General features: G+C 41.0%; 1 protein-coding gene across 3 annotated transcripts; it reads left to right on the top strand.

Moving 5' to 3' along the window:
- The first annotated feature begins 4,143 nt into the window (after positions 1 to 4,143).
- TMEM154 (transmembrane protein 154) lies at positions 4,144 to 23,112 on the top strand. Of its 3 annotated transcripts, XM_013951645.2 has the most exons (7): positions 4,144 to 4,276; positions 12,666 to 12,983; positions 14,761 to 14,788; positions 16,029 to 16,114; positions 17,699 to 17,759; positions 20,083 to 20,113; positions 22,454 to 23,112. In XM_013951645.2, the coding sequence occupies exons 1-7, from the start codon at positions 4,210 to 4,212 to the stop codon at positions 22,454 to 22,456; spliced, it is 594 nt and encodes a 197-aa protein (XP_013807099.1). In that variant the 5' UTR covers positions 4,144 to 4,209; the 3' UTR covers positions 22,457 to 23,112. The 3 variants fall into 3 exon arrangements, with proteins under 3 accessions (XP_013807099.1, XP_067153218.1, XP_067153219.1); XM_067297117.1 differs by lacking the exon at positions 20,083 to 20,113 and having other exon boundaries at positions 22,986 to 23,112; XM_067297118.1 differs by lacking the exon at positions 20,083 to 20,113.
- The last annotated feature ends 2,406 nt before the right edge of the window (positions 23,113 to 25,518 follow it).

Below are 25,518 nucleotides of genomic sequence, written 5' to 3'. Positions count from 1 at the left end.
TTAAGCTAACCTGGAGGTCCTTCAGTCTCAGAATAAACCACATTTCCTGATCCCTCAATCATTTTTGGTTCCTTCCTTTAGCCCTTTCAATATTATTCCTTGATCTCAGACTCCAGCAGTGGACACAGGATACCAAAACAGTCACAAAAGCAACATTAACACACAACCACCCTCAGCTGTTCTCCAGTACCTAAATCCAAGGATCATTTTAGCCTTTCTGTCACACTGGAAGTTCACATTTGATTAATTATCTATGCTGATCCCAAGTCACTGCTCTGATAGATGAAGATCTTTGTCAGTAATGCCCACTTTCTTTGCTCTTAGATATATGTCCTTACTGAATCTGCACTGAATCAGAGGTTGTCTGCCTGTGCACAGCGTGTCCAGATCTCTGGATTCACTATATACCAGTTAGCTGTCGTCCTCTTTACTTCTGCCTCCTTTAATCACTGTGTCACCTACAAACATTTGTCTTCATTCACGCTACTGCTAAAACACACTCAAAAGGTAGAATGACAAAAAGAAACCCAAATTTTGCAAAAGCCTGCTAGAAACACACCTGCTTGGGGCTGACTCCTCATGAACAACAACTGCACTTTGAGATGTCAGCCAGCATTAAAATAGTCGAATGTGTGCCGCATTGCCTTTGTATCACTCTAAATTCTTAATTAAAATGTTATGTGGCACTAAGTCACATTTCCTGAACTTTAATTTGCCTTAGAAATCATTAATTGGATACACACCAGTGGGTGGTTATCTTGCTCTCAAGGGGAAGCAATGAGCTGTTAGCTGAACATCTGTCAAAAATAGGTGATGAGAATTCAAGCAGGAAATGATACAACTTATACAGAAAGACTGGAAGGGAAAGGAGGAAAGGACATAGTATTGTACATTAGAAATATGCGATGAAAATGCAGCAAAGATGCAAAACAAATACAGCAAAATATGTCCTTTCCTCTTTTCCCTTCCAATCTTTCTATAGAAACTTATGTTTTAGTAAGTGATGAGTGATTTGGGCTAAGTCTACAAAATGAGGCAAAATAGCCAAACATGCAAGGCATGATAAACTGAGCGAAAATAGTTGCACCCCATATGGTACTGGAAAGACATAGACTGGAGGAACTTAGGAAAGAGATGGGAAGAAATGAAAGGGAGGATAATGCATCCTTTATAAATTATATCAATGAAATGGATAAAAATACTGTTAAAAGTGTAACTTTGACTAAACTACTGACTAAATCAAAAGAAAAGCTTAGGCTGGACAATAGTAATAGTCTTAGGAGAGTAAACGCTCATTAAAACACAAATTTAGTAGTCAGAGTGCTTTTCCTGGCACTGTAAAAGCAGACACAGCAAGAATATAACTGTGCATGCTGCAGGACTGTTTGGCTAAGGACACCATGTCAGACCAGATATTAGCACTCTTTTGGGCTTTGTGGTATCATCACCACATCTAGCCCCACAAATTGCATACCCTCAGGATGGTTCTGTCTGCAGCAGGAAGCATCGGGGTCATCGGCTCCCTGGAAGCTGCAGTTCGGACAGGGCTCGTGCCACCCAGCCCCTTCGACTGCCGTCCGTGTCTGACGGCTGAGGGGCTGGGACCGTTTTCATATTGCCGAACTAGGCAAAGCCACAGGCCCTCCGAGCACGTCAGAAATACCTGCGTAGTCCCGCTTTCGGGACTTCTTTCTGAAAGGGAGATGCTGAATCTTTATAATAATCATTGCTCTACAGCAGTTTAGAGACTGCTTTCTTCACCAAAAGCCTCCCATCCATCCATATGACCCAGGGCAGCAATTATTATATATCCACACCATATGCCTTCATTCTCAAGGCTTTTCACCGTGCCACCCTCCCCGTCTGGCAGGCCGTTGCCCACTGCCAGTGGCCGCGTGTGGCCAGCTCTGCGGCTCCCCAGTCGACGTTCAGCCCCCCGTACTTCCTGCACCGGTCCCCAGTCCAGGGAGACCGGAACAGAGCTGGTGCTTGTCTCCTTCAAATGCCTCCCTACAACCCCCTTCCTGATGTACTTACAAAAAAATATTTTCTAAGACCACTGCCTGCAATGCTGCCTCTTTTTCTCTTTGTATTTCCCCGTGTGTTTGCATCCATTTTTCTTGCACTCCAAGCTCTTTGGGAACAGAAACAGCTTTTGTACACAGGTATAACAATTAGCATGGAGACGGCCTGGCCCACAGAGAGAAATTCTAGGCACTGCTGTAATGTGGATAACTAATAACTGCAAGTATCTATATCAGTTGCAGACTATAACTAATATTTGGAACTGCTGCAATTTTTGAATGGGAAAATCTTAAAAGCATTTGCAAACCTGACCTCTAACACTTCTCTATGGTGAGCATTATCACGCATGGCTATGACATCAGATTAAATAATACCGCCTGAAAAAATGTAATTAATCTGTCAGTGCTTTCATAACTCTGAGTTCCTCCTTATCTTCTTGTAGCTGCAATGTTTAACTTTGCTTTGCTTTTTTTTCACTGTTTTATAAAGTGCATAAATGTACGTTGCCAATAATAAACAACCAGTTCAATTGTTAGTTAACTGAATCATTCGACCGTTGTAAATCTATTAACGAGCTGGTCATTAAATGAATCACTGACCTATTTCTCAGCAACCCTGGCTAAGAAACTGTAACTGATGACCTATAAAAGCAGCAATGTGTTAAGAAAAATTATTAGCTGCAAAAGCAGAGCAAAAATTAGTCACTTCAGCAGCTTTTACCATCTGAACACAAGATTCACCATTGCCGGCTTCAGATAATTCACTGGAAACCAAACTCTGACACCCACTGCTGTCTAGGGGAAATACCATGAAGCTGCTACACAGTCAGTAAAATGTATACATCTCTTCTAACTCAGTTTATTACTGAAAACTTTTATGCAAGTGTTTACAGTAGCTCAAATCTGGAATGGTCCAGAGTCAAACTGGGACACAGACTCTCCCTGACTCAGAGGATGAATTTTAGATCTAGTACTCATTTTTGCAGTGGAACAAACCAAACCTATGAGCCAAATATTCCCTAACTTGGGGGCAGGTATGATTTAAATCCAGTTCCAAATTCTGAGCTCTGGCTAGGCCCACCCCTGTATAAAAAGCAGATTGAAAATACTTTTTCAAACCTTCCATCTCCCTCTGTAATGCACATCTGGGGCCATGCAATATGTGTGGACCTAGTGTGTTATCGAGTGAAGCAAAGCAGTAGTGGGTGCAGAGGAAGTGGTAGCACGGGGAAGTGGTGTAGCCCGTGTCTTGCAATCTCCAGCCCAGCTGGGGACCACCCAGGGAAGGAAGGAAAATCAGGAGGAGGGAATAGGAGAAACAGGAGTTACCAAGTCCCTCACACCCCCACTGCCCCGGGGGTGCTCACCCCTCATCCCCTGCCAATGCTCGACCACAGCACCGCGGTCCCCCGGCACCAGCCACCACATCCTCATCCTGGTGGTGCTGGCCCGTCTGTCACCCTGCTATCTACAGCCATCAGCACACTGATGTCTAAGCACTTTCCAACGCAACCAAGTGCTCCAAGCAAAAAATGACGAGTTTTTTTCCTCTTCCCTATCTGAAAACAGCCCCAGATACTCAGGTAGAGGCTGCCAAGTGAACCAGTCATTCTCTCATTTGCTGGAGACAGCCCAGCTTGGGGGGCTGCCTTTTGGGATCAGTAATGCGTGCAATGTCCCACCATGCTGGTGGGAGAGTTAGCGCTTGAAAACCAGGGGGCATTATTGAAATCGGCCCATTCAAACCCACTTGAAAGCAACATGAAGCCCTCCACATTAACACACATCAATGATCTTTTGTATCAGATTCCTGCCTAGATATTTATATGATGATTGTCCCCATGACACTGAATTTAGATGATGATATTATGGTATTCAATTCAGAAGTCAAAAAAAATAGAGGAGTCCAGAAAAACAGAGGAGACTAGCAACACACTCACCAAAAGCATATAGGTGTTTTGGCCGAATTAGTGCTTGAAGAGCAACTTTTTTTTCTTTTGCAATCGTTGCTTGCTTGACAGGCCCAGGCCGTATTACATCACTTCCTACAAACAATCAAATAGAGTCCATCTCCTGAAGAAATTTAACTCAGATACACTCGGGCAGGAAACAGGAAATGTAAATGTTCTGGTGAACCAGGGAGAAAGTAAAAGAGAACACCAAGTCTGATCACCGAAAAGGTAACATGCAAAGCCAGAACTTCATCACGGTGCTTTCTGTCCTCTTCCTCGCTGAAGGATCTGCCAGCAATGGTAAGTAATAAAGTGCTTTTTACCTTCTAAGGCAGGACTGTGAGACGTGTTTTGTGCCTGCAGCTACAGCACTGAGTCGGAGGGCAACACCCTAAAAACTGATCTCCAGGAGAAGATTTGTGAAAACTTGCACTCTGCTTCTTTTAGCTTTATTTACTGTCTCTGTTTTCAGCTCTTTGACTTTTTCATAGCTTTGACTTTTTTCCTTAGACATAATCTGGAACGGCAGCAATCTAATCCTAAAATTCTTAAATTGCAGGTGTTTAGGGAACTGGAGTTTCTATTCTGACTCATCAGAAGTTTTTGTTCTGATTTTAATAATTTGTTGCATATTTTTAATCCTGTGGCCATACTATCAGCATTTAATAGCAAAGTTAAAGAAGGAGTACTCTTTCCATTCAAAAGCCAGCTCAGTATTTCAATAGTCGCAACGAACTGAAACCTGCTTAACAAAAGAACAGCCAGTTCTGGAGACAAATATTTTGAATTCTTAGCTGCAGAACAAAGTGCTTGGCACTGTGGATTTGGATACATTTTGAAGGGAAGAACTGCAAGTAAAAAAGCCGCATGCAGCAAAACGCTGAGGAGCCTGGGTATTGTGGCACAGGCTCTCACCCATTTTTGGAGGATCAGTTGTGCCATTTGCATTTTTGAGTAAGCACATAGAACCAGTAACTGAGCAACACAGGCAGCTGTTTGAATAAAACCTTCCAGTGGTGGTACTTACATGCCTTTTGGTGTCAAACAAATAGCTTCTGAAGTGCCCCAATATGCACTAGAAGAGTTTGTTATCATATTGTCGTAGTGAGTGAGAGAGCTCTGTGAAGCAGAGAGAGGATGTCACTCTCAGCTATTGCTAGACTTCTATCAAGATTTAGAAAGGCTTTAGGGATTTTTTTTTCTCCTTAAAATTAGTACTATAACCAGACTGTAAAACAGGGCTGCAGGCTCCAGGCACACTGCAGACCTTATCACGGTCAGGAATCTTGCTTAGCTGTAAGAATGAGCTAAGCGAATTATGAAATGGTTCGGTCTTGTCTGCATAAATATAATCCTACTGTGTTACAAACATGGTAGAAAAATATATTCCAAGCTTTGAACATACCTCAGACTCAAACTGATTGGAGGAAAAAATCCCATTATAAACAGAGACACAGTCTTTGCTAGAGATAGCAAGAATTGTCCCAGAACAGCAGAAAGAGAGGCAAGACATGAGAAATGCGGTTTAGTTAGGTTGCAACTTTCTTAATTCATTTGGGAACTGATGGGAATCACTTGCGCAGTATACTGACTATGAGTACTTTCGTCACCGTTTCCACATGGTGGAGAGCCGCCTTAGTCCCTGACCCCTCCGTGCCTGTTGCCCAGGCTGCTGCAGGGACCTGCCTGCCCTTCTTTGCGATGGGCATTAAACAGCTGCGCAAAGCAGCAAATTGATTTCATATACCAGGCGCCCCAACCTATTCCCCACTGACTTTAGAGTCTTCTTACTGGTAGATCCGCTTTTAAATTTTAGTTATTTTTGGAACTGTTCCTCCATGGGAGGGAGCAAGTCCTGGCGGTGCCACTGCTGCTGCAGCTGCACTGCAAGAGCTCTCTGCTGGCTGCAGCACCCCGAGCTTGGCTGAGCAAGCCAGGATGGCTGGGGCAAGGTGAGGAAAGCACCCGTCTGAGCAGAGAGGCGGCCCCGAGGGCAGCTCCTGCTTGTGCGCCCGGCCCCAAAACGCAGCCGGGGCTTGCTCTGATTCCAAGGGTGGAAAGGGGGAAATTGTTAACTCGGGCCTAAGGGAGGAATGAAACTGGAGGGATAAGAGTTTATATAGGGGCTTATATACCCTGCAGGCACCATGTGAGTGATTTATGAGCCCCTCCAATTCGGCCAGCCTCCTGGGGGGATCCTTCTCTCTCACTACCTTTACTCACAGGTCAACATGGCAGAACCTTTAAAGGAGCTTTTTTCGTTTTTGCTCCTGTCCCAAACACAGTCCTCACCTTTAAAGCAGTCCTCTGAAGAAGGTGAGGCAGAAGCTCTTGAAGGTCTCACCTATACAGTCTAGAAACTATTTACAAAATAGGCAATGAGAGTATGGTTAAATCTTGCAGCTCAGAGTGAAGGCTATATAAATCCCAATCCCAAACCATGCTGAAGCCTTGTAAAATCCTAGCCTTGCCATTTAGATCAAGATTAACAGATGTTTTTTTCCAGCTACACTACAATTACTCTACACTGGTAGCTTTAAGAGCATGTCTGAGGACTCAGCTCTGGATGCTGGCCTTCTCCCAGCTCCACACTGAGGTGAGATCTGGGTTTGTGCAAGTCCCCTTCCCCTTCCCTTTTGCCTTACCCATTCCCTTCCCTTCCCTTCCTCCTTCCTTTCCCTTGGTTTATGCAGGGAGAAAGCCCCCACCAACAGCCCACCAAGGGCCACTACCAGCTGCAGAGCGATCCCTGCTCCGGGTGACCGGGACCCTGTGCTGCTGCCGAGACTTGCTGCTCAGCCTTGCTGCAGCCCTAAAGACCTACCTGTGAGCATGCTGCCCCTGAGAACAAATATTAGAGCCCTTATAATAGCTTATAGCAAAAAGCTCCTGCCGTATAGGCATTTCCCAGGGTATGCCATCTCCCTTTGTATTCTGTGAAGCAGATGGGAAACTGCAGTGTTTCTCATGTATGGAGCTATGCAGCAAGAAAATGCTTGAGAAAGAGAAACAGCAATATGTGCAAGATCTTTACGTGGAAGAGCTAGGATCATTGCAGGTAGTGTTTTATTTTTGCTATGTCTCTGTATTATCGTTTTGAACTGTGGTTCACAGAAACATTGCTATCAAAGATCCAGGTTTTCAGCAGCCTGTATCATGAGTACAGGTAGAAACCCTCTAATTCACAGAGAAGTGCATTTTTGGTAAAGTCACATACAAAGCAAAGGCCTCTAAGGACCTATTTTTGACCTGTTCCCCCCTAGAGTAATGAACTCCAAAATTGAACTCATCAGAATTGACTGTTGCAATTTTCTAGCAAAGCAGCAAAATCAGAAATGCAGATATGCTACATCCTCTCTTTCCACAGTGCAGTCCCCTAAAAAGCAAATTTAAAAAAACCCTTTCTTTCAGATCAATTCTTTGTATGTATTGACTCCTGTTCCTCCAATTTATCCATACATGCAAACTTTTATTGTGTTTTATTCCTGTGCTTTCAGGGGCATCTCAGGAAATCTCTCTTACATCAGCAAGATTGTATACTAAATTTCAGTCAGTGAACACAGTCTGTTGTCCCTCAAGAGATTTAATGATTGCTGGTGAGCCTCCGGAGCTTTGAAATCTTTAATTTAAGTGTCCTCCTGAGAGCAAGGAGCACTGGGAGATTTGCATCACAAGTTTCTGAATGCAAAGGGGTTGCATGGGTATCACTGATGCACAGCTGGAAGGCCACAAGATTAAACAGATGTAACTACATGTGTAATTTGGTTTGCAAAACCTTTAGTCCTAGGGGTGATAAATGAAACTAAAGGTCAACAGTTTGACTCTAAGATGCATGACTGAATTTGCAACACTGGAAGTTAAAACAGTACTTAAGCTGAAAGGAAGTATAGTAAGAAGAAAGCTGTTTGCATTGTCTAGAAATAAATATTTGCTTCCTGTTTCAGATTATACCTAGACGACACTTTCTAAGCACCCCTTTTTAATAGGATCTTGCCTACAGATTAACTATCCTGAAATGTTTGTTTTACTTCATCAGAATAGCATGTATATCTGACAGCTAGCCTCCAGGGTTTTAAGGATTCCTCTTCCAATCAGGCGGATATTTGGGACCCGCCATAACATGCAGTCTGGACATGCCCTAACCATTGCAAGGAATGGCTCTTCTCAGATAAACAATAAATGCAAGGAGAGAAACAGAACAGGAATGTGTCAAGGTATAGTAGCAATAATCATACAGACAAAGTGGAGCCATATGGGTATGTCACCAGAAGGAATGTTTATATGGAAAAGAATGCTACAGAATATAGTAACTTTACGCCAATATACACAGCATTATAACCTTTCTGTGTTTTGTTACCCTCCTCTGAGTCTTCTTTTCATTGTATTTTTATAGCTTATAGGGAAGTTTGAAGAAACAAAAAATTCCCTTTCAAATTAAGAATTCTGACTATGCCATTAATTTAGATCTTGCTTTTCCTCTATTCTGTCCCCTTTTCTTCAGGAGGTAGGAACTATAGTGTAATATGAAAAATTCCCTTCAGAGACTCCAATCCATGAATTTGATGAGAACACAGCAGGCTGACTGATGATTTTACAGCAGAACCAAATGTGCTGACTGCAAGCTATTTCTCCTTGCTCTACATCCAACTAAAATCAGAAACCTGTTTGCCTGCTTACTTCATCAAGAAACCCATATCGCCATCTCTTAGTGCTACAACACAGACATCAGAGGAACAAATGCAGCAACAACAGAAATGTTGTTTGCATCTACTTGTTTGGAGTCTAGTCTGCAGAGCTGCTCAGTATACTTAACTCCCTTTGTTTCCCTTGAAAGACAGGCTTGGAAGTACCTCCAAAATTCAGGCAACTTCCATTAGTAATTTGAGCATATTTTATAAATAGATGATACCAAATAATACCTTATACCATGGTACCTGAATACAGTGATGTAGCCTTTTCGTAACAGCCTTTTCATAAGAATCATGGTGGAACCTTCTTTGAGCTGCTGCAAGTGCTTTCTCAGTGATGAAAGGGTCAGGTTTTGATCCCATGAGGACTAAATCAGTGGTGGAAACCTGGAAACTTCTTAGTTTCCAGCCCCAGCTACTCACTCAGTCTGTGCCCAGCTGCCTGTCAGGATGAGAGTGGCCACATGCCAATGCCTCCCTTCTGCTTGGAGGAGGATGGAAAGGAAAGTGGCAGTGTGAGTTGGGCTGAAGCTGTGGTGTGTGCCGATCAGCTCCCCGCAGTGTTGGGGTCAAGTCTCCAGCACTTGTGGTTTAGACAAAGCGGTTTGGACAAAGCACTGATTGTGGTTATCATACAAGCACCTACTTCTTGACTGACATGCACAGAAGGCCAAGTAAGGATATCAGAATGGGGCCAAAAGCACGAGGCTGAGCTCAGCAAGATGGAGGGCATGTGCTCTTGCAAGTTAGGGAGGTATCTACATTATCAGATTTGACTCCCTCCTTGTTTCACTCCATTGGCCTTGATTTTCCATCCCAAATGAATGTTACGTTATGGCCAGACTCCTTTTTGAAGGGAGCTAATTAGATCTCTGCAAAATGAAACCCACGCACAGCTGACCAGACAATTCATGGTATGAATGACCCCAGCAAATCTGACTCCCTCTGGGCATGGAGAAAATCCTTGAACAGCATCCCACAAAGTCTCTGACTTTCAGGTGTTCCCCTGCCATGCTCCAAACCTTGCAACATGCAGCTTTCATATCACATGCCTGTGCCCATCCCTGCCAGTGGGGCCAAACATAGAAATTGTTTCTTGGTGCAGCCCATAAAGCCCACTCAGGTACAGGTCATGGTTTTATCACCGTGCAAAACATTGATCTGTAAGCACTAGAAGAGAGCTTGAAGAGCCCCTGTCTGGTATTAATAGACAGGTAGGGTGTCCATCACCAGAGGCCTGAGTCTGAGGTTTGAGCTCTGGTTCTCAGAGGCAACTGATAGAAGAGCTGAAGGGAGATGTGCCAAGGCAGCATGTAAAACACAAGACTTAAGAGCAATATCCTCGCTAGCACATTGCGCAATTGGCTGCCCTTCTGCTGAGAGACTATTTAATTCTCTGAAAGAAAAGATCTTTTAAGAGAAAATTGTGTTCAAATAAAAGATGCTGTTTTGTCCCTGGAACTATGCAAAGTGGACAAAAATATGTGGTAACAAGGTCACTGTCTGTGATTTGCCATTTTTTTTGTCTAGAGAGTAGAAAGGGTAATTCTCCTTCACACAGAGACAAATGATTTGAAATCTGCTTTATAGCTCAAAAACAGGCAAATAAAAAGTAACAGATATTGAAGAAGGCTCTCTTGGAAATCAAACACAGCAAATACTCCAACTGAAAGTTTAGTGCTGCAGTTAATGAGACGTGACTATTGCTTTTGCTTTAAAGTCACATCATGTTTTAGACATTTGAAAAATTCATTTTAGCTCTAACAGTAAATGAAAAATAAGCTATTTTCCCCACACCTTTTCCCACTTGTACTATTTTTAACAATGGGCTTGTCCTTATCGATATATCAAATGAGGCAGATGACAGGTTAGAGGAGGAAAATGAAACAAGGTCATAGAAATGGTTCTGTGACACTGAGATGGTTTGTCTGCTCTGCCAGCAGTATGGTTAATCATGCAGGAATCTACTGTGTGGTCATTTATATTGATATCTTGCTGCTTTATGAAACGACAATATAAATAGAGTTACTGCAAACTCTGGGGACTATAAACTATCTCTGGAAAGAGAAATCAAGTGGCCAAAAATAATAATGGAGAGGAGATGTCCCTCCCTTCATTCTTGATAGGATTAACGAGAGCCACCATATCAGGGGCATGGGTCAAAGAGCACACATGCAAGGGGTCATTGCCTGCACAGGAGACAGAGATCTTGCTTTGCTCTTGACTGAAGTACCAAGTGGAGAAGTGACATAATTAAAGGCCGTTGGTATAAAGTGCTTTGCTATTGAAGAATTAACATTTTGATTGTTGTATTGCAGTGAAAGAGACTGGTGATCTTTGTAATATTCAAATACTTTATTAAAGTATTAAGCATTATTCATTAAGCATTAAAATCCTTTTCTAGTTTCAAGGAAAGGGTGAAATGATCAGGTGCCTGAGTGATGTGTGGCATAAAAATCTAGATAAATCATTGCTGCCACACTCAAGTCATTTTTTTCATTTGAAATTGGGTTTCCTGGAATACAGTCTCATGAGATACTCATCTTCTTTTCAAGAAAAATCTGACAGGAGAAGAGATGCTGCAGAGCGGATTAAGCATGAGATAGCGCTCTAATCCCAGTTTTTCTCTCTTGCTTTGTGTCCCTGCGAAGGACAGCTTCCTGTCCTTCTGATTTCTCATTTGTAAATGGAGATGATAACTGCTCATCTCTTAGGGCCATTATGAAGATTAATGTGTTTACAAAAGCATTTAAAATGCTAAGTACTTCTGGTTCCAGTCCTGTGAGATTTGAAATGCCAGCGATGAGGTGCTGAAAACCGTAAGCTCTTGCTAACTCTAGTGGAAACTATGGCTGCCCAGCACTTTACAAGAACAGTGAGAATCTTGTCATTGCAAAAGTCATGAAAGCCTGTCCTGCTTTATTCCATAAAACGAGAGCTGTACCGTGCCAGCACTGTATCTGAATGGACAGATAACACAAAAAGTCATCAGTTAATTTCATGCTAAGAAAATTATTGGAGATTTTGCATTTGGAAGCATACTGGTGTAATTTATCTAAGGACTGATCCCTGCACCCTTGGCAACAACAGGAAATTTGGCATCAGTATGGAATATAGTATCAGGCCAGAATTCGCTGTACTAACATTAGGCTTTAAACTCCATGACGATTAGCAATAACATCTCTTAAAAATGGCTCAAAAAAATTAATTTTGCTATGACCAATGTAGCCAATTTTAGCCACTTTCCTTGCCAAACATACGCTAAATCAAACCAAAACCCAAATCAAGATTCAAAAACCCACCTGAACATTCATGAAAAATAGCCAGCACTGTGTCTTTACCCCATGCTCCTTTACCCAGCCTGTAGTATTGAACAGAGGAGCAGTTACTGCATTTGTATGCAATAAAGTCTCTGTGTTATTACCTGTTCTAGTCCATGCAGAAATGAGAGTCAGCAGCTTCTACAGGCTTTACAGTTCCCTTCACCAGACATGTTCTTTATTTGCCATGCAGTTAAGTGAATTTAACAAATTTGAGAAAGGCACAGAAACTGAGAAATCAGTGAGCTGGAGGAATTGGTGAAGCTGGGATGAAGGTCTCTGTGAATGGTCCTGGGAAAAGGAGGGCGATGGGAGAGGTTGAGGCCATAAGTGCTGAGCCTGAGGAGTGCAGCAAGATGGTATGGTTGACAAATAAGCAGAAGACTTTTACAGTGAGAGCAAGACCGTATGTGAACCTGCAGGAAAAACATATGTTTGTGCAAGACAGCTGCATGCAAACAGACCACACATGCTGATGTGTCCCAGTAAAAGTCAGCTGAAAATATGCAATCTAATTATACATCTAGTGCCCAAGACTTCAGATGTGAGTGTGTGCGTTTGCTGGCTTTTTTTTCATTAAATGAGCCAAATGAAAGGTAAATATTAGAGCTGTATGCTTTAACTCAATGAGAATATCAGTATAAAACAGAAAATGTTAAGTTGCCCTTATATGTTTGGCAGGCTTTGAGAATGAAACTGCTGGTTCAGGAGATGGATCACCAGTGTTATCCACCATTACAGTAACACCTCCTCCTGCTATGCCTACCACATATTCTACGACTGTGGATGACAGTGAACGTGTTGCTACAAGAGCTTCTGAGAGCAGCTTTGAAACAAAAAGTACAAGTACTGAATTGAATGCTATGAGCAATAATGACAGCCTAGAAACAGCAGAACAGTCTATCGTGATATATGTTGTCCCCGTCGTGCTGCTGGTCCTGCTGATTTTGCTGATCACATTTTTTGTAATACATCATAAAAGGAAAAAGACTAAACAAGGTAAAATCTATCTTCTCACACATCAGAAGGATATTTTTAGAACACACTTGACATGAATAAAAAGTTATTTCAGGGACTGGAATGCCACATTTAGGATATATTTCTCTGGTTTTATTTTTACGTTTCATATATAGAAAAGAATCTGTTACCCCTGGTGAGTGGTTTCTGCATACTTAGTTCTCCTTTAGGTGTGAGCTAGTTCTGCTTTTTGGCACCTCCTGCTCACTTTGTACACCCATGGGAGCTGCAGCAGCAAGCTCTGGCTCCTTCTGATAATGGAGTGAAGGTGCAACTGTGTGACTATACATAGTTATTCTGTCTTTATGGTTAATAACTTCATGCAAGGTGAATTTAATGCTTCTATTGCCTGTACCATCCACAGGGTAAAACTGCTTGAAGCTTCAATAAAATAAGAACAAGCAAAACCATTTTAAGGGACATTTTTAGAGGGATCCTGTAGGGTGTTAGCAGCTATGAATCCACTAGTGAAGATCAAAGAAAATAACTTAGGAATCACATGATCACACTGACTGTGTGCTGCAATAGGAAGAGCAATATTTCAGGAAGCAACGTATACTCTGTTAACAAAGAAATCCATAAGTCTGAAGTATTAAGCAACAGAAACCGAAATAAGGTGTCATATTAAAAATACGCAGTTGGTAAGCGAACTCCCGAAATGGTCATACCAGTGTCTTTACAGAACATGAATGTCATTTTAAGTATGTCAGCCTGAAGACAGCAACATATTTAACATACATTTTGATCCCATTTTTCAGGGCATTTTGAGAATGCACCTGACTTATCACGGGGTCACACTCTTAGCAAGTGCTCAGTTCACAGACAGACATCTAGTTGCCTGCCTGTTTCTGGATGGCATGAAATGCAGGTATGCTTTTGCAGAAGCACAATGCTGGGCATCTCTTGCCCTGTACTTACTGCTTGGAGCCAGCATTTTGGGCATCCTCACGGGGTGCCACACGGCTCTGTGGCTGTGGGATGGCTCTGCAGCAAGGGAGTATGCTGGAGCCAGTGGGAGGCTTCAGCACCCAATCAGCTGCACTGAATTAAAAATTAGCTGATTTAAGATGGTGTACAATGTGGATACTATATGTAGTTCTTTATTCTTTTTTGAGAGCTGAGGCTTTTCGATCACTTCAAGAATCCCTGGAAGGGAAGTTAGTAGCCTGAATAATGGCTGTTACTCTGCTTGTTTACCATCTTTACTTCGTCTGAGGGTCATAACTAGCTTCATATCCCTTTTTGCATCCGGCTAGTTCAGCATCATTTACCTAACTGAGATTTAAGCTGCCATGCAAGCCTCCCCACTTCTTCTCTCCATGAGAGGCTCCCACAGTCTCCATCCAAAGACAGATTGACTGCATGTAGTCTGCAGCAAAATGTCCTGATGTTTCCAGTAAACAATTTCTGCAGCAGTGGTTCCTTCTCAGAATGGCACTTTTCTCATTACATCTGTTTTGCTCAGGGAACTATGTGTCTGTAGTTTCACGCCCACTGTGGTGCTAACAGTCTGTTCACTCCCAGCAAGGCTAAGCTAGTAACAAGCTTCTTTTAGTGTGTTAAAGATTAAGAGTAATGGGCTTTGGGCTTCTCTGAAAATTATAAACAGGTTGAGATGTTCTGCCTTTCATCTAAAAGTTAACTATTATGCTTTTCAAAAATGGAATGTGTCTTAAGTGACCCTATTCAAGATTTTCCTGTAATACAGACCCTATATATACACAGTGTAACTATGAACACCAACTTTTTTCTTTTCCAGATGAGCTGGGAAGCGAAAATGTAAAGAGGTAAAGTTTATGGATATTACTCATTTTTCTGATTCTTTTGCTCTAACAGGACATCATAATTTTAACTCCTTTATTATCTGGTTTAATTTAACCATACTCTAAACACTCCTACCATTTGCAGTTATTCCAGTAACTATCTCTAGAGGCTGCTAAAGGGACTATAGGGCAGATCTGGAAAAGTTGACTGAAATGTGATTTCATTATTTAGCAACCAGAGGAGGCATAAGACCAGAACAAGAGTACAGGAGTTAACATTAGCCAAGGTGAGAGCTGTCGTACAAGGACTCACCACCCGTAACACCTCCCCTGCCTGCTGTAGGCATCCCTGGCTCTGCCACTGTTGAGACACTATAAGATATAGGTATACCATGAGCAAAAGAGATCAGTTCCCAGTCCCATCATATATTTCTACTATCCAGAATAAGCTCTGTGTCTTACTCCCCTGTTTTTCAAGTTTGTCTTCTCACTCTTACATGAGACAGACAAGATCTCCCAGCTGCCATGGAAGTGATTCTTGAGCTGCTGGAAAAACAAGTTGAAAGCTGCATGGTTCTCATCTGAGCGATAATTTTTATCATTACCTTTTATTGAGCTCCATCTTGCTAATGAGTGATGGAAGTTATTAAAATGGGTTCATGGGGAAAAAAAGGTGTGTTTCTGCTAAAAATATTTTTTTTACTGTTTAGGTCTAGGAATGATCAGTAAAGGGAAGAGTAAATGGATACATTAAAATAAATACAGAGTTACTATAGTTATGACCTTTCCCTTTTAAGTAGCTGCCAATGTCAGTCATAGTTCAGATGAAACTTTAGGCCCTGTGCTTTTATCCTTGGAGCAATAGGACTTTAGCTGTATGTTCCAGTAGGGCTGAGATTAACTATTTTGTTTTTCAGTTTTCTATTTACAGTAGGGACAATTCTTGAATAGTCACACTGGTCCTGTGCCCACAGATATCCCCAAACTATACTGTCCGAGTCCCTGAACAGCTCTGCATGTGATGTTGCACCAAGCCCATGTCACGCTGACCGACAGCGCACAGCCGACCTGTTTGCAGCCATTTCAGTCTTACCCCTTGGGCTGACATATTTTCAGCTTACTAGACCAGGACAACTTTCCAGAAACACAGTCCTGGAAGACCTGTGTCTTGGAAGAGCAAGTCTCATACAAAATTACAACATTATAGTTTTATTGAATTAAGCATTTTGTGTAATGCCTTTTTTTTCCCCCCCCTTCTCTCAAGTCCTATTTTTGAAGAAGACACACCCTCTGTTATGGAGATAGAAATGGAAGAGCTTGATAAATGGATGAACAGCATGAACAAAAATGGTACATGGTAACCCCTCTACTCCATCATCCCTCTCTTTCTAGCTGAGGTAGATACCATGAATAGAAAATCAATGCAAGGCATTTCATATTTGTGTCACTGATTTTCCTAAAACATTTTTAGTTGTGTTCTTGACTCCCTGCTACTAAAATAGCAGCCCAAATGTCAGGGGTAGAATTTTTCAGAGAAGTATTTTAGTTTGTGTGGGAGCTTATTTTTAACATATGATGGAGTATCATAAATGTTTTGAGTTTCCAGTAGAAGCTTTTATTAAACACAAGTATAGTTGTGAACAGTATTTATAGTTTTAAATACTTTTTTTAATGCTAAATAGCAGTTTATTTGAAGCATGTAGTCCTGTCAGCCTTCAGAGTTTCTACAGTTATGTGCTCCATATTGTGCTATTGTAGAAGAAACAGCTGTTACTCATAGGTCAGAATGCTGTTTACTTAAAACTGCTGCCAGGATCCTCTTCCAAGCTTGTCACTACGACTACATCCCTCCCCTCTTTGTGTCCTTCCCCTCCCTTGCCACCTCTCCATCATCAAACACAAGCTGCTCCTCACTGCCAGCACCCTTCGCCATCTACAGCCTCTCTCTCAGGTCCATTAGCCCATGGAGCAATTGGCACCCACCGTAACTACCACCACCAGCAGCATCAGCTTCCTCTTAGCTACTTCTCTTTTAAGCAGCTTATATTTTTTCCCCATGTTTCTCCAAGCTGAAATCTCCCAGTCAAAAATCTTTAAAGGCCTTACATCCTCCTTCATGGCTCTCCTCAAAAAATGAAGGTCTTCTGTAAGGCGCTATTTAAATGAGACCTGATGTTGAAATGATACATGGAAAGTTGTGCTAACAGCTCTTCATTGGCTAAGAAGTGCTGAAATCCTGGTATTTTTTTCATTCCTGGTCCCTTGCCTTACATCCACACGGCTCATTTGCCTGACCTCCTAGAGACATTTTTTTTTCAGGATATAAAACTCTTTGGACCATTTCTTTACATTAGCACAGTGCTCCACATGATGGGGTTTTGACCTTCTCAGTCTGTAAGCACTAGCAGAAAACATGTGCTAAGCAACAGTAGTGAAATAAAGGCATTAAATACAGTACATGGGGAAAGAGTGCTGCAAAACGATGTTAAAAATTCTGTGGAGAAAAGGGAGTGAACATTTTACATAATGTTTTTTCAGTACTGTTCCCTAAACTGCAGCCCAAATTCCTGGCTGGACTAGTGCTGTGAAAGTGTAGGTGCAACCATAAACAGTGGAAGATTAACAAATACTCCTCCTCATTGTAGTTTATGGTAAACAGTCCTCAAAGTAGCTCATTTGTATGTGTGTACACAAGCAACTGAAATATATATAATAAAAAAAATTACCACAACGCGTATCAAAGGACAGGAGGCTTTAAAACACATAGCATTTATGCTACATGGAGTAAGCAGATATTACAGATGTAAGGATGTAGAAAAACATGCTGCACTTTTAAATTCTATAATAACTGCACCAAAAAGTTGATGCAATTTTGAAATAAATATAGAAGAATTGCTGAGAGTAACTATATTCTTGTTTCTTATCCTTTTTTAGCTGAATGTGAATGTCTGCCTACTGTAAGAGAAGAAGAAAAAGAATCAATTGCCAACCCAAGGTACTTTTAATTCACTACAGTATTTGAAGAAATATGGTCTATGTCATTCCAAATTTTATGTATATAATTATAAAACAGACTGATTTTTTGGTCTATTTAAATTTTAAAGGTTTTATATGTAAGGACTTTGATTTCAACTCAAACAAATGATTTGACGCTTTTATTTTTACACCAGTCGCTGCCTGTAAATTGCACCCATAAATAATCTTGCAGTTGTAAACCTGTGTGAGACAGACAACCAGATGGCACAGATGGAGTTTCACTAACTGATCAGATTTTAATCACAGTTTCCTGAGGTGTTAATACAAGCATTCAGATTAGCTTTCTTGGCACTTGTCACCAACAAGGGCCAACGTGAAGGAAAGCACCCAGTTCCCCTATGCCATGAGGTGCCTATATGTCCCTGAGAACCACTGCCAGATGTTTCAGCTGGGGTTTTGACCTGCTGCACAGTGTTTTGACTGACCCTAGGAGAAACCCAAAGGATTCTCCTGGCAGCCCCAGTGCAGTGCTCCCTAGGAGCTGGCACTAACTCATGGTCCCACATGGAGATCCCAGGGAGGGCACGCTGGTTGAATGCAAAAGCAGAGTCCCAAGAGCTTGTAAACTTTAAAACTTTCCAGATGGTTTCTTCAGGATTTTGGCCAGGACCTCAGAATTCTGCACGAACTCCAACTTTTGCTAATTCAAACTGAGTCTAGGGTTTCAGCTGGCAGCAAGGGGCTGCATGTCACTGCTACCCATGCAGTCATGGTGAAGCTGCGTTTCAGGGATGGGTAAAGCAACTCTTCTCTGTGCTATATTACAATAACAAACAATGAAACCATGCTGCTCGCGAGGAAAATCCTTCATGCAGTAGATGCAGGGGATGCAAGCAGCCAAGGATGTGAGCAGTGGTACCTGAGGGAGACGGTGCAGAGCGAGGCACCAGGGGATGGCCTGGCAGGGATGGAGGGAGCAGGAACGGGGGCTTCCAGTGGCAGCCAAATGTTAAGCCAGCTCAGCCCTGCCACCAAAGCACCCCTCTGACAGAGCTGCACTCGCCACTGCAGACCTCTGTAATATCCTGTCCCCTCTTTTTTGACTTTCCTTGCTCAGGAATGAAATAGTGCTGACATTAAATCATCATTGCCGGAGAGTTTACAACTCAGTTTCTCTAAAGCTGTTGTTTCAGGATAGCTTCAGAATACGGCAGCTGCATTGCAACTATTGGTATTTAAAAGGCTTCCCTTTATGACTGTTAAAAGAGAAATCCTTCTTTTTTAAACAAAAGCTTAGACTCCAGTGGTCCAGATGCAAGCAGGCCCAATAATTTTACACTGAGACACTGTGAAAAGATGCCACATTCACAAGCCGTTCTGGTTTTCCCTTCCAGCCTCTAAATGATAACTCACAAGGGGAAAATTGATACGGACAGGTAACTGCAAAATATTTCTCTAAAAATGTATTTGCCAACTGCACTGCTTGCTGTAATAAGGAGTCCAAGTCAAAGTGTTCTTGAGCCATATGTTAACACCAGCAGATATAAGTTATACTATAACGGTCTTTTTAGGTACAACAGCATCCTCAGCATTATGTTTGCTTTCCAGAACTTAAACACTCATTTTCAGAAAAATCACATGACCTACCAGCCTGAGTTGTCTTTTTAAATATTGTCCTTGCTAGAGTGCTCTTGTGCTTGAATTACATTAATGTAAGTCAAGAGGCATGGTTTCTATTCCTGACTGGCAAAAGGCATCTTTGGGCTACCTGCTACTTCAGGTTCCCCACCTGTAAAACAGGGATATTGACACTTCAAAGCACAATAGTGAGGCTTAAGCCTTGATTCAAAAAGCAGCTCCATTCCAGTATGTGTGCTTCAGTCTGAGTGAAGATTTAAGCGTACATTCTTATAACCAGTACTTTAGGACCAAAGTTTAAAAATATTTATGTCTTTAAGGTGTAGGAAGGCAAAAAAACACAAATAAAGAGATGGGATTTATCTTTAAAACAGTCAGAGCTGTTCAGAAAAAAGATGTTGTTTAAATACAAAGTGCAAGATTATTGGGTTCAATTTCAGATTCTGGAAGATCGCTTTGTTTGGGAAAATTTATTCTCAAATTACGTTAATTCCTTTTTAGATGTTATTGATGATGTCTCAACATAGGAAACATTTACCTTATTAAACACTTTTTTGGGGGTGTTATTTTCCTTCTTCATACAAAATGCTGAGGAGGGTTAATCAAAATTCAAATGTTTTGAACTATCAACTGATTTTGATAAAATATCATTTTGAAAACATCTCACACAAAGCATTTCAATAATGACGTTTTGACCTTTTCAGAATGAATTTTGTTGCAAAACTACTTTTCAGAGTAAGTGACTTTTTAATATACGTTTTAAAAAGACATTAAAGACAAGAACAGGTCAGCGTTGAAATATTTCTAAGTAAGTTAAGTGTTCTCCTCGACTCAAAACTACTTTTTCAAATTTCATTTTGCATGAAATTTTGAAATGTGCTTCATTTCTGAGGGAAAAAGTATTTGAAATTGTGGGATTTCCTGGTAAACAAAAAATTAGTTCCCATTCATTTTGTGATTGAACCTTATCAGACCAAGATGTATTTTTTTTCTGACAAAAATGTCTTAGCTGAATAAATAATGCCCAAAAGAGAACTGCATATAAATAAATAGATCTGCTTCAGCAGCTCTTTCGAGCAAGAAATGTGAAAGATATTGAAGTGAAACAAAGTTATTATTATAGCAAAAATTCTTACTAATGAACATGAAGGTCATAGATTTGGGCACAATAAGCAAGACACAACAGTCCTGGCTCTTCTGTTGATGTAGTTCGCCTGCATGCACAACCCACTGAGTTATGTATTAAGGGATACATCTTGCCTTTGAAACCTAGTGCTAAAATCCTGCTTCCATTACAGCGGAGAGAACCAAGAAATCTCACTAGCTTTGCCGGGTTTGGGGTTCAGTGCAAGCCCGCATGGGGAGGAGCTGGGCGCAGTGGAGGCAGGCGAGGGCTGAGGCATGTGTGGTGCCCCGGTGGGAGTGAGATGAATCTCTGCCTGGGGTACCTTCGCTACCTTCGCAAGCAGAGGCGCAGCCTGTCCACTTTCCAGCATCAGTCTTTGCACTGATTAATACAATGAAGCAAACCCACCCCTCTTTATCTCACCCGCTGAGGATGTTTGGTTTTCTTTGGGTGCAACTTGGCACCCTCCCACTCTTCCCATCCAAAAAAGGGTAACTCTTTCTTATGGAGGGACGTTCTGGGTAGGGAAGAAACTGGAACAGAAAAAAACACTTCCTTCCCAGCCTATGTCTCAGCTCAGCAAGGTACTTAAAAAAATATGCAAAATATTATGACTGACCCTTTAAACTTCAATAGTGGCTTTGAAACTATATAGCCTTAGAAATCTTAATTAGTACAGTTTTCTAATTTAAAGTCTAAGGATTTCTTTTTAAGTTGAAAAAGTAAAGCAAAAATCTCCATACTCAGTTTTTTTCCATTGTATAGTTTTTACAACAAGCTATAAACGGAGCTCTAACAATAATTCTGCATGTTTTTCTTTTTGTGCAATGCTGGGTTACAACATACAGCAGCTCTAGTCTTATCACAATCCTATATTGCTTGCAGCCCCTTACCCCAAATATTTTTAACTTCTTTTTTTCAGTGTTTAAAATGTTATGTTGTTTCCTTTGTGCAAAAGGCCTCTTCCTTGGTAGAGCTTAAGTGCAGAAGGTGACGTTTTATGGCTCAGCTCTTTGTACTTGTATATTTTGTAATGAAACACAGCCAGGATGTGTTGGAGCAAAAGTCTTGTAAACAGCCTGTGTATAGCTGTGACTGTGGTACCCTGCTAACTCCAGCTAACAGGGTTTCAAGGGCAGGTTGCTTTGGGTGTATCTTTGCCTCTGTCTTTGTGGGCAAAGACAGCCAAGATAAGGGAAGCTAGGAATCGGGGCATGTCACTCCCTCACATGGTTCGGCAACAGACAGCACCAGGAGGGAGCTGGATTGGGGCTGGATATGGCCTTTTTATGGATATGGATATGGATATGGATATGTCATGCGTCACAGCCATCATTCCACCCCAGCATTGCAGTAACCGGAGGGGGACCCACCCGCTCAGCCTGAATCCAAGGGCTGTCCTGCTCCATGTTATGGAGATACCAGCTGTGGCCCTGAGGAAAGAGTGCAAGTCCAGGGGAGGACTCTACCATGCTGTCAATGTGGACTGACATCTAACCAGCTGATAAAAATGTCGCATTTTTAATGTTGGGGTGAACAAAACAGATCATTAAGAAAGTGCCAGGGAGCAAACTGTTTAGGCAGAAACCAGAGGGACAAAAAGAAAATTCAGCTGTTATGAGGCTAGGTTTAATATAAAAATTAGACATGTAAAAAACTATCCTAAAGTGGGGGAGGAGGGGCATTTGATTTCTCAGTCCTTGCCTGGGAACAGGAGAAAGCTTGCACTGCCCTGTCTCTTTAGACAACAGAGAAATCGAAGCAGCCCTTGCTCACAGTATCTAGCACCACAGCTGGGTTCATTTCATGCACTGCATGGCTGGCACATTTGTTTTCTGGTACCACCTTCCTGCAAACTGAAAGGACAGTATGGAATATTTTTTCTTATTGAGAGACAAGTGACCAAACAGCATGACACAGGTGTTTTTTTCTTTTTCATGTACACACAGTGATGGTGAATCATGAAGTCAAAACAGCAAAGAACTGGTTAAAGGGAAGCAGCACACAAGCTAACGATCCCCCAGATACTGGATGAACTGGATTTAAATGTAATTCATCTCAAAAGGCCAGAGAAGCAAATTCTTTTGTTGTGCCCTGCTACATACATTCTTCAGAAAGGAAACACCACCAAGGGGGGAAAAAATAAAAAATAAAAAAAGGAAAAGCGCTATAGGAAGGTTAGGGATCTGGCTTAAACTCATTCTACAATGAGATTCATCACCTGTGAGAAGCCTCCATTTCTTTTTTTTTTTTTCCCCCAAAGGTTCATAAAATAATACATGTTTCTCCCTAGTTCTCCAATGCTGCATAGTGCAGCGTGTAAAACCACTCATGTTCCAGGCTTGTTTCTTTTCAGTATAAAGAGCATCCACAATTCTGGATTGCACTGGTTTAGTGGTTTAAATGAGAAAGTAAAGTTCATACCTGTGCAATGTTTGTTTTTTAATTTGCTTCTTGATAATGGTGCACTGATTTGCACAGGACTTCCACTGGTGAAGTAAAAGACTAGGACTGACAGAACAGCTCCGAGGACAAACCAAACAGCTGAACAGCCTCTCTCAAAGGAGCCTCCAGGAAGCAACTGCAGCCCAGTGAGGGCAAGATCTTTGTAGCATGCTTTTTAATTTTCAAATTAAAGGCATTGTAGAAAAGACAAATATTATTCCGAGATTTCCTTTCAGTTAATTATCTTCACAGATCAGTACTCTGTGTTAGCTCTCACCATTTAATCCTTCTCTCTAGTCAGTGCTGTTCTCTAATAATAATCTACTTCAGGAATATTCAACTCAAAAATGTTTCTTTTACAAAAGACAGGTTGGAAATCTGAACGATTCAGTACTCACAGCAAACACAAGTTTAGATAAATAAATATGTGATGTTCATAACTGCTTGCTCAAGATTTTCAGATGCAATAAAAATTTCAAGTTCTTCAGTTTTTGAATATTCAGCTTGTGATCTCTGAAAGACATTGGCTTCTGAAAGCACACAATCATCTTTAATTTCATCAAAAAAAATCAGACTCCTGAGATACCTGCTGCTGAGAATATAAATACTGTAACTACATCCAGTGATTTTAGGTGGCACATTGCTTATGGATGTAGCTTAAATATGGAGCACACACACAAAATTGGATACTTACCTGTGCAAAGCTTCCCCCCCCCCCCGTATTTAAAATACTAAACTCATATCCTAACATATCCTCTATCCTGCCCTATCACATCTTACCTATCCTCATATCCTATTTAAATATGGAATTTGTACAAACTCAATAGCTATTTAATATGATCAATTTTGTTTTGCCTGCAAATATTTCACTGATATGTTAAAATGTTCACTAATATGTTCAACCTAGCTTGGTTAAGAACAAACAAATAAACAAAATCCCCAAACCTCTGGGGTGACAATTAATGGTCACTAGCAACTGACAGATACAGGGGAGGGTTCAGCTTTGTGAAGAATTGAGAATCTGTCAGATCATGAAAGGAAAAGATATTTACAACTAACAGTTTTCTGAATATGAATTGACTAATAATTTCTTCAAGGAGTAAAAGAGCTGTTCATTGTTTCCAAACAATTTATTGCAAATACTGAATTTTAAAATATGAGCGATGGTGATTTAATTTTCCCTGCTTGAATGATTTTTAACTTTGTTCTCTAGAATATTGGTTTCAAATAATACAATCATAAAAAAAAGACTGAAATTAAGTAAATGAAAAATGGAAGTAAATATTTTCACAATCAGCTTTGTTAGGAACTTCTTTACAATAGAACAAAGGTATTACCCTAGTATGTTCTACTGCTTGCATGTTCCATGGAAAAAGATGTATTTTGACACTTACTGGCTGGGTAGGTGGATGGCAGTCAGTGGCAATGCAGTAGTTTGCAATGACAGTGTTAAGTGGTGACTCTCGCCCTACCTTGCTCCAGGCCGTGTGGCGCTGCGTCCAGAAGCTACAGCTTCTCCCTGAAGCTTGTCGAGGTAGAGCTTGGACATAAAGAAAACATTTTTTTGGACTCTTGAGACTTACCTAACTCAGCAAGATGACTTAATACAGCATAACTCAGTGCTGACATGGTGATCCGTCACCCTGTCCTACGTCTATGACAGTGTGAGTATCGCAATAACTCAGTCTGCTAGGGCATTTGAGAGTAGACTGCATGTCATGTACATGTTTAGTTGTTGATTTTGGATTAAGATAAATGATGGATGGTCCTGTTGTCAACCGAAGTGTTGCATGGTTTCAAGTAAGTTTCTTATGGAGGTTTAATTTCACTTTAAAAAAAAGATTTAAGTTTAGCTTGATGGAGTGTATTTTTTGTAAACTCATGTTAGTAAGCATTAATTCTTACTCCAAAATTCACTATTAATCAATTTCTACATCAAGCTTGAAAATCAGTTTTGCCCAGAACTAACATCAAGGTGACTGCTTTATAATTATCGGGGTTATTTCATTTGCCCTTTCTAAAAACTGGCATGCCAGGAAATTTATTTCTATCTTCTGCAACTTTCCAAGTATTTCTAAATACAAAATAGTGGTTTGGACAGTTCCTTGGCCAATTTTGGATATAAATTATTTGGATCTTCTGCTTTTTAAAAATCCACGCTTGAGTTACTGTTGAAAAAGATAGCATTTCATCAGATCCTATCTGGCTTTTCCCCCTCAGTGTGAACCAGACCAAGTGTTGAATAATTTGCATTGCAGTGTTGTTATAAATATTTCTAACAGATTCTTTTAGGACTATGCAAATATGATTTTTAGTATTCCTATTTCCCTAAGCATACTTTACATTTTATGTCATTGTCATTCGTTCACTCTAATCTCAAATTATAGTCTTAAACCATGGAGTGGCTCAGTTATTCATCTGATAACTTACCCCATTTCTTGACTGCCCATTTCAACCCTTTAGTCTCTTTCTTTGACATTCATTTTTACATTGACTTCTGCATTTGCCAGGTCCAACATCCAGCGTTCATTCAGGTTAGGGTTGATGGATGAAGTCTCTGCATGGTCAC

This window comes from Apteryx mantelli, chromosome 5 (genome assembly GCF_036417845.1).
Source record: "Apteryx mantelli isolate bAptMan1 chromosome 5, bAptMan1.hap1, whole genome shotgun sequence".
NCBI lineage: Eukaryota > Metazoa > Chordata > Aves > Apterygiformes > Apterygidae > Apteryx > Apteryx mantelli.
Note: the sequence above shows the minus strand (reverse complement) of the source record. Positions and strands in the feature narration are given on the sequence as shown.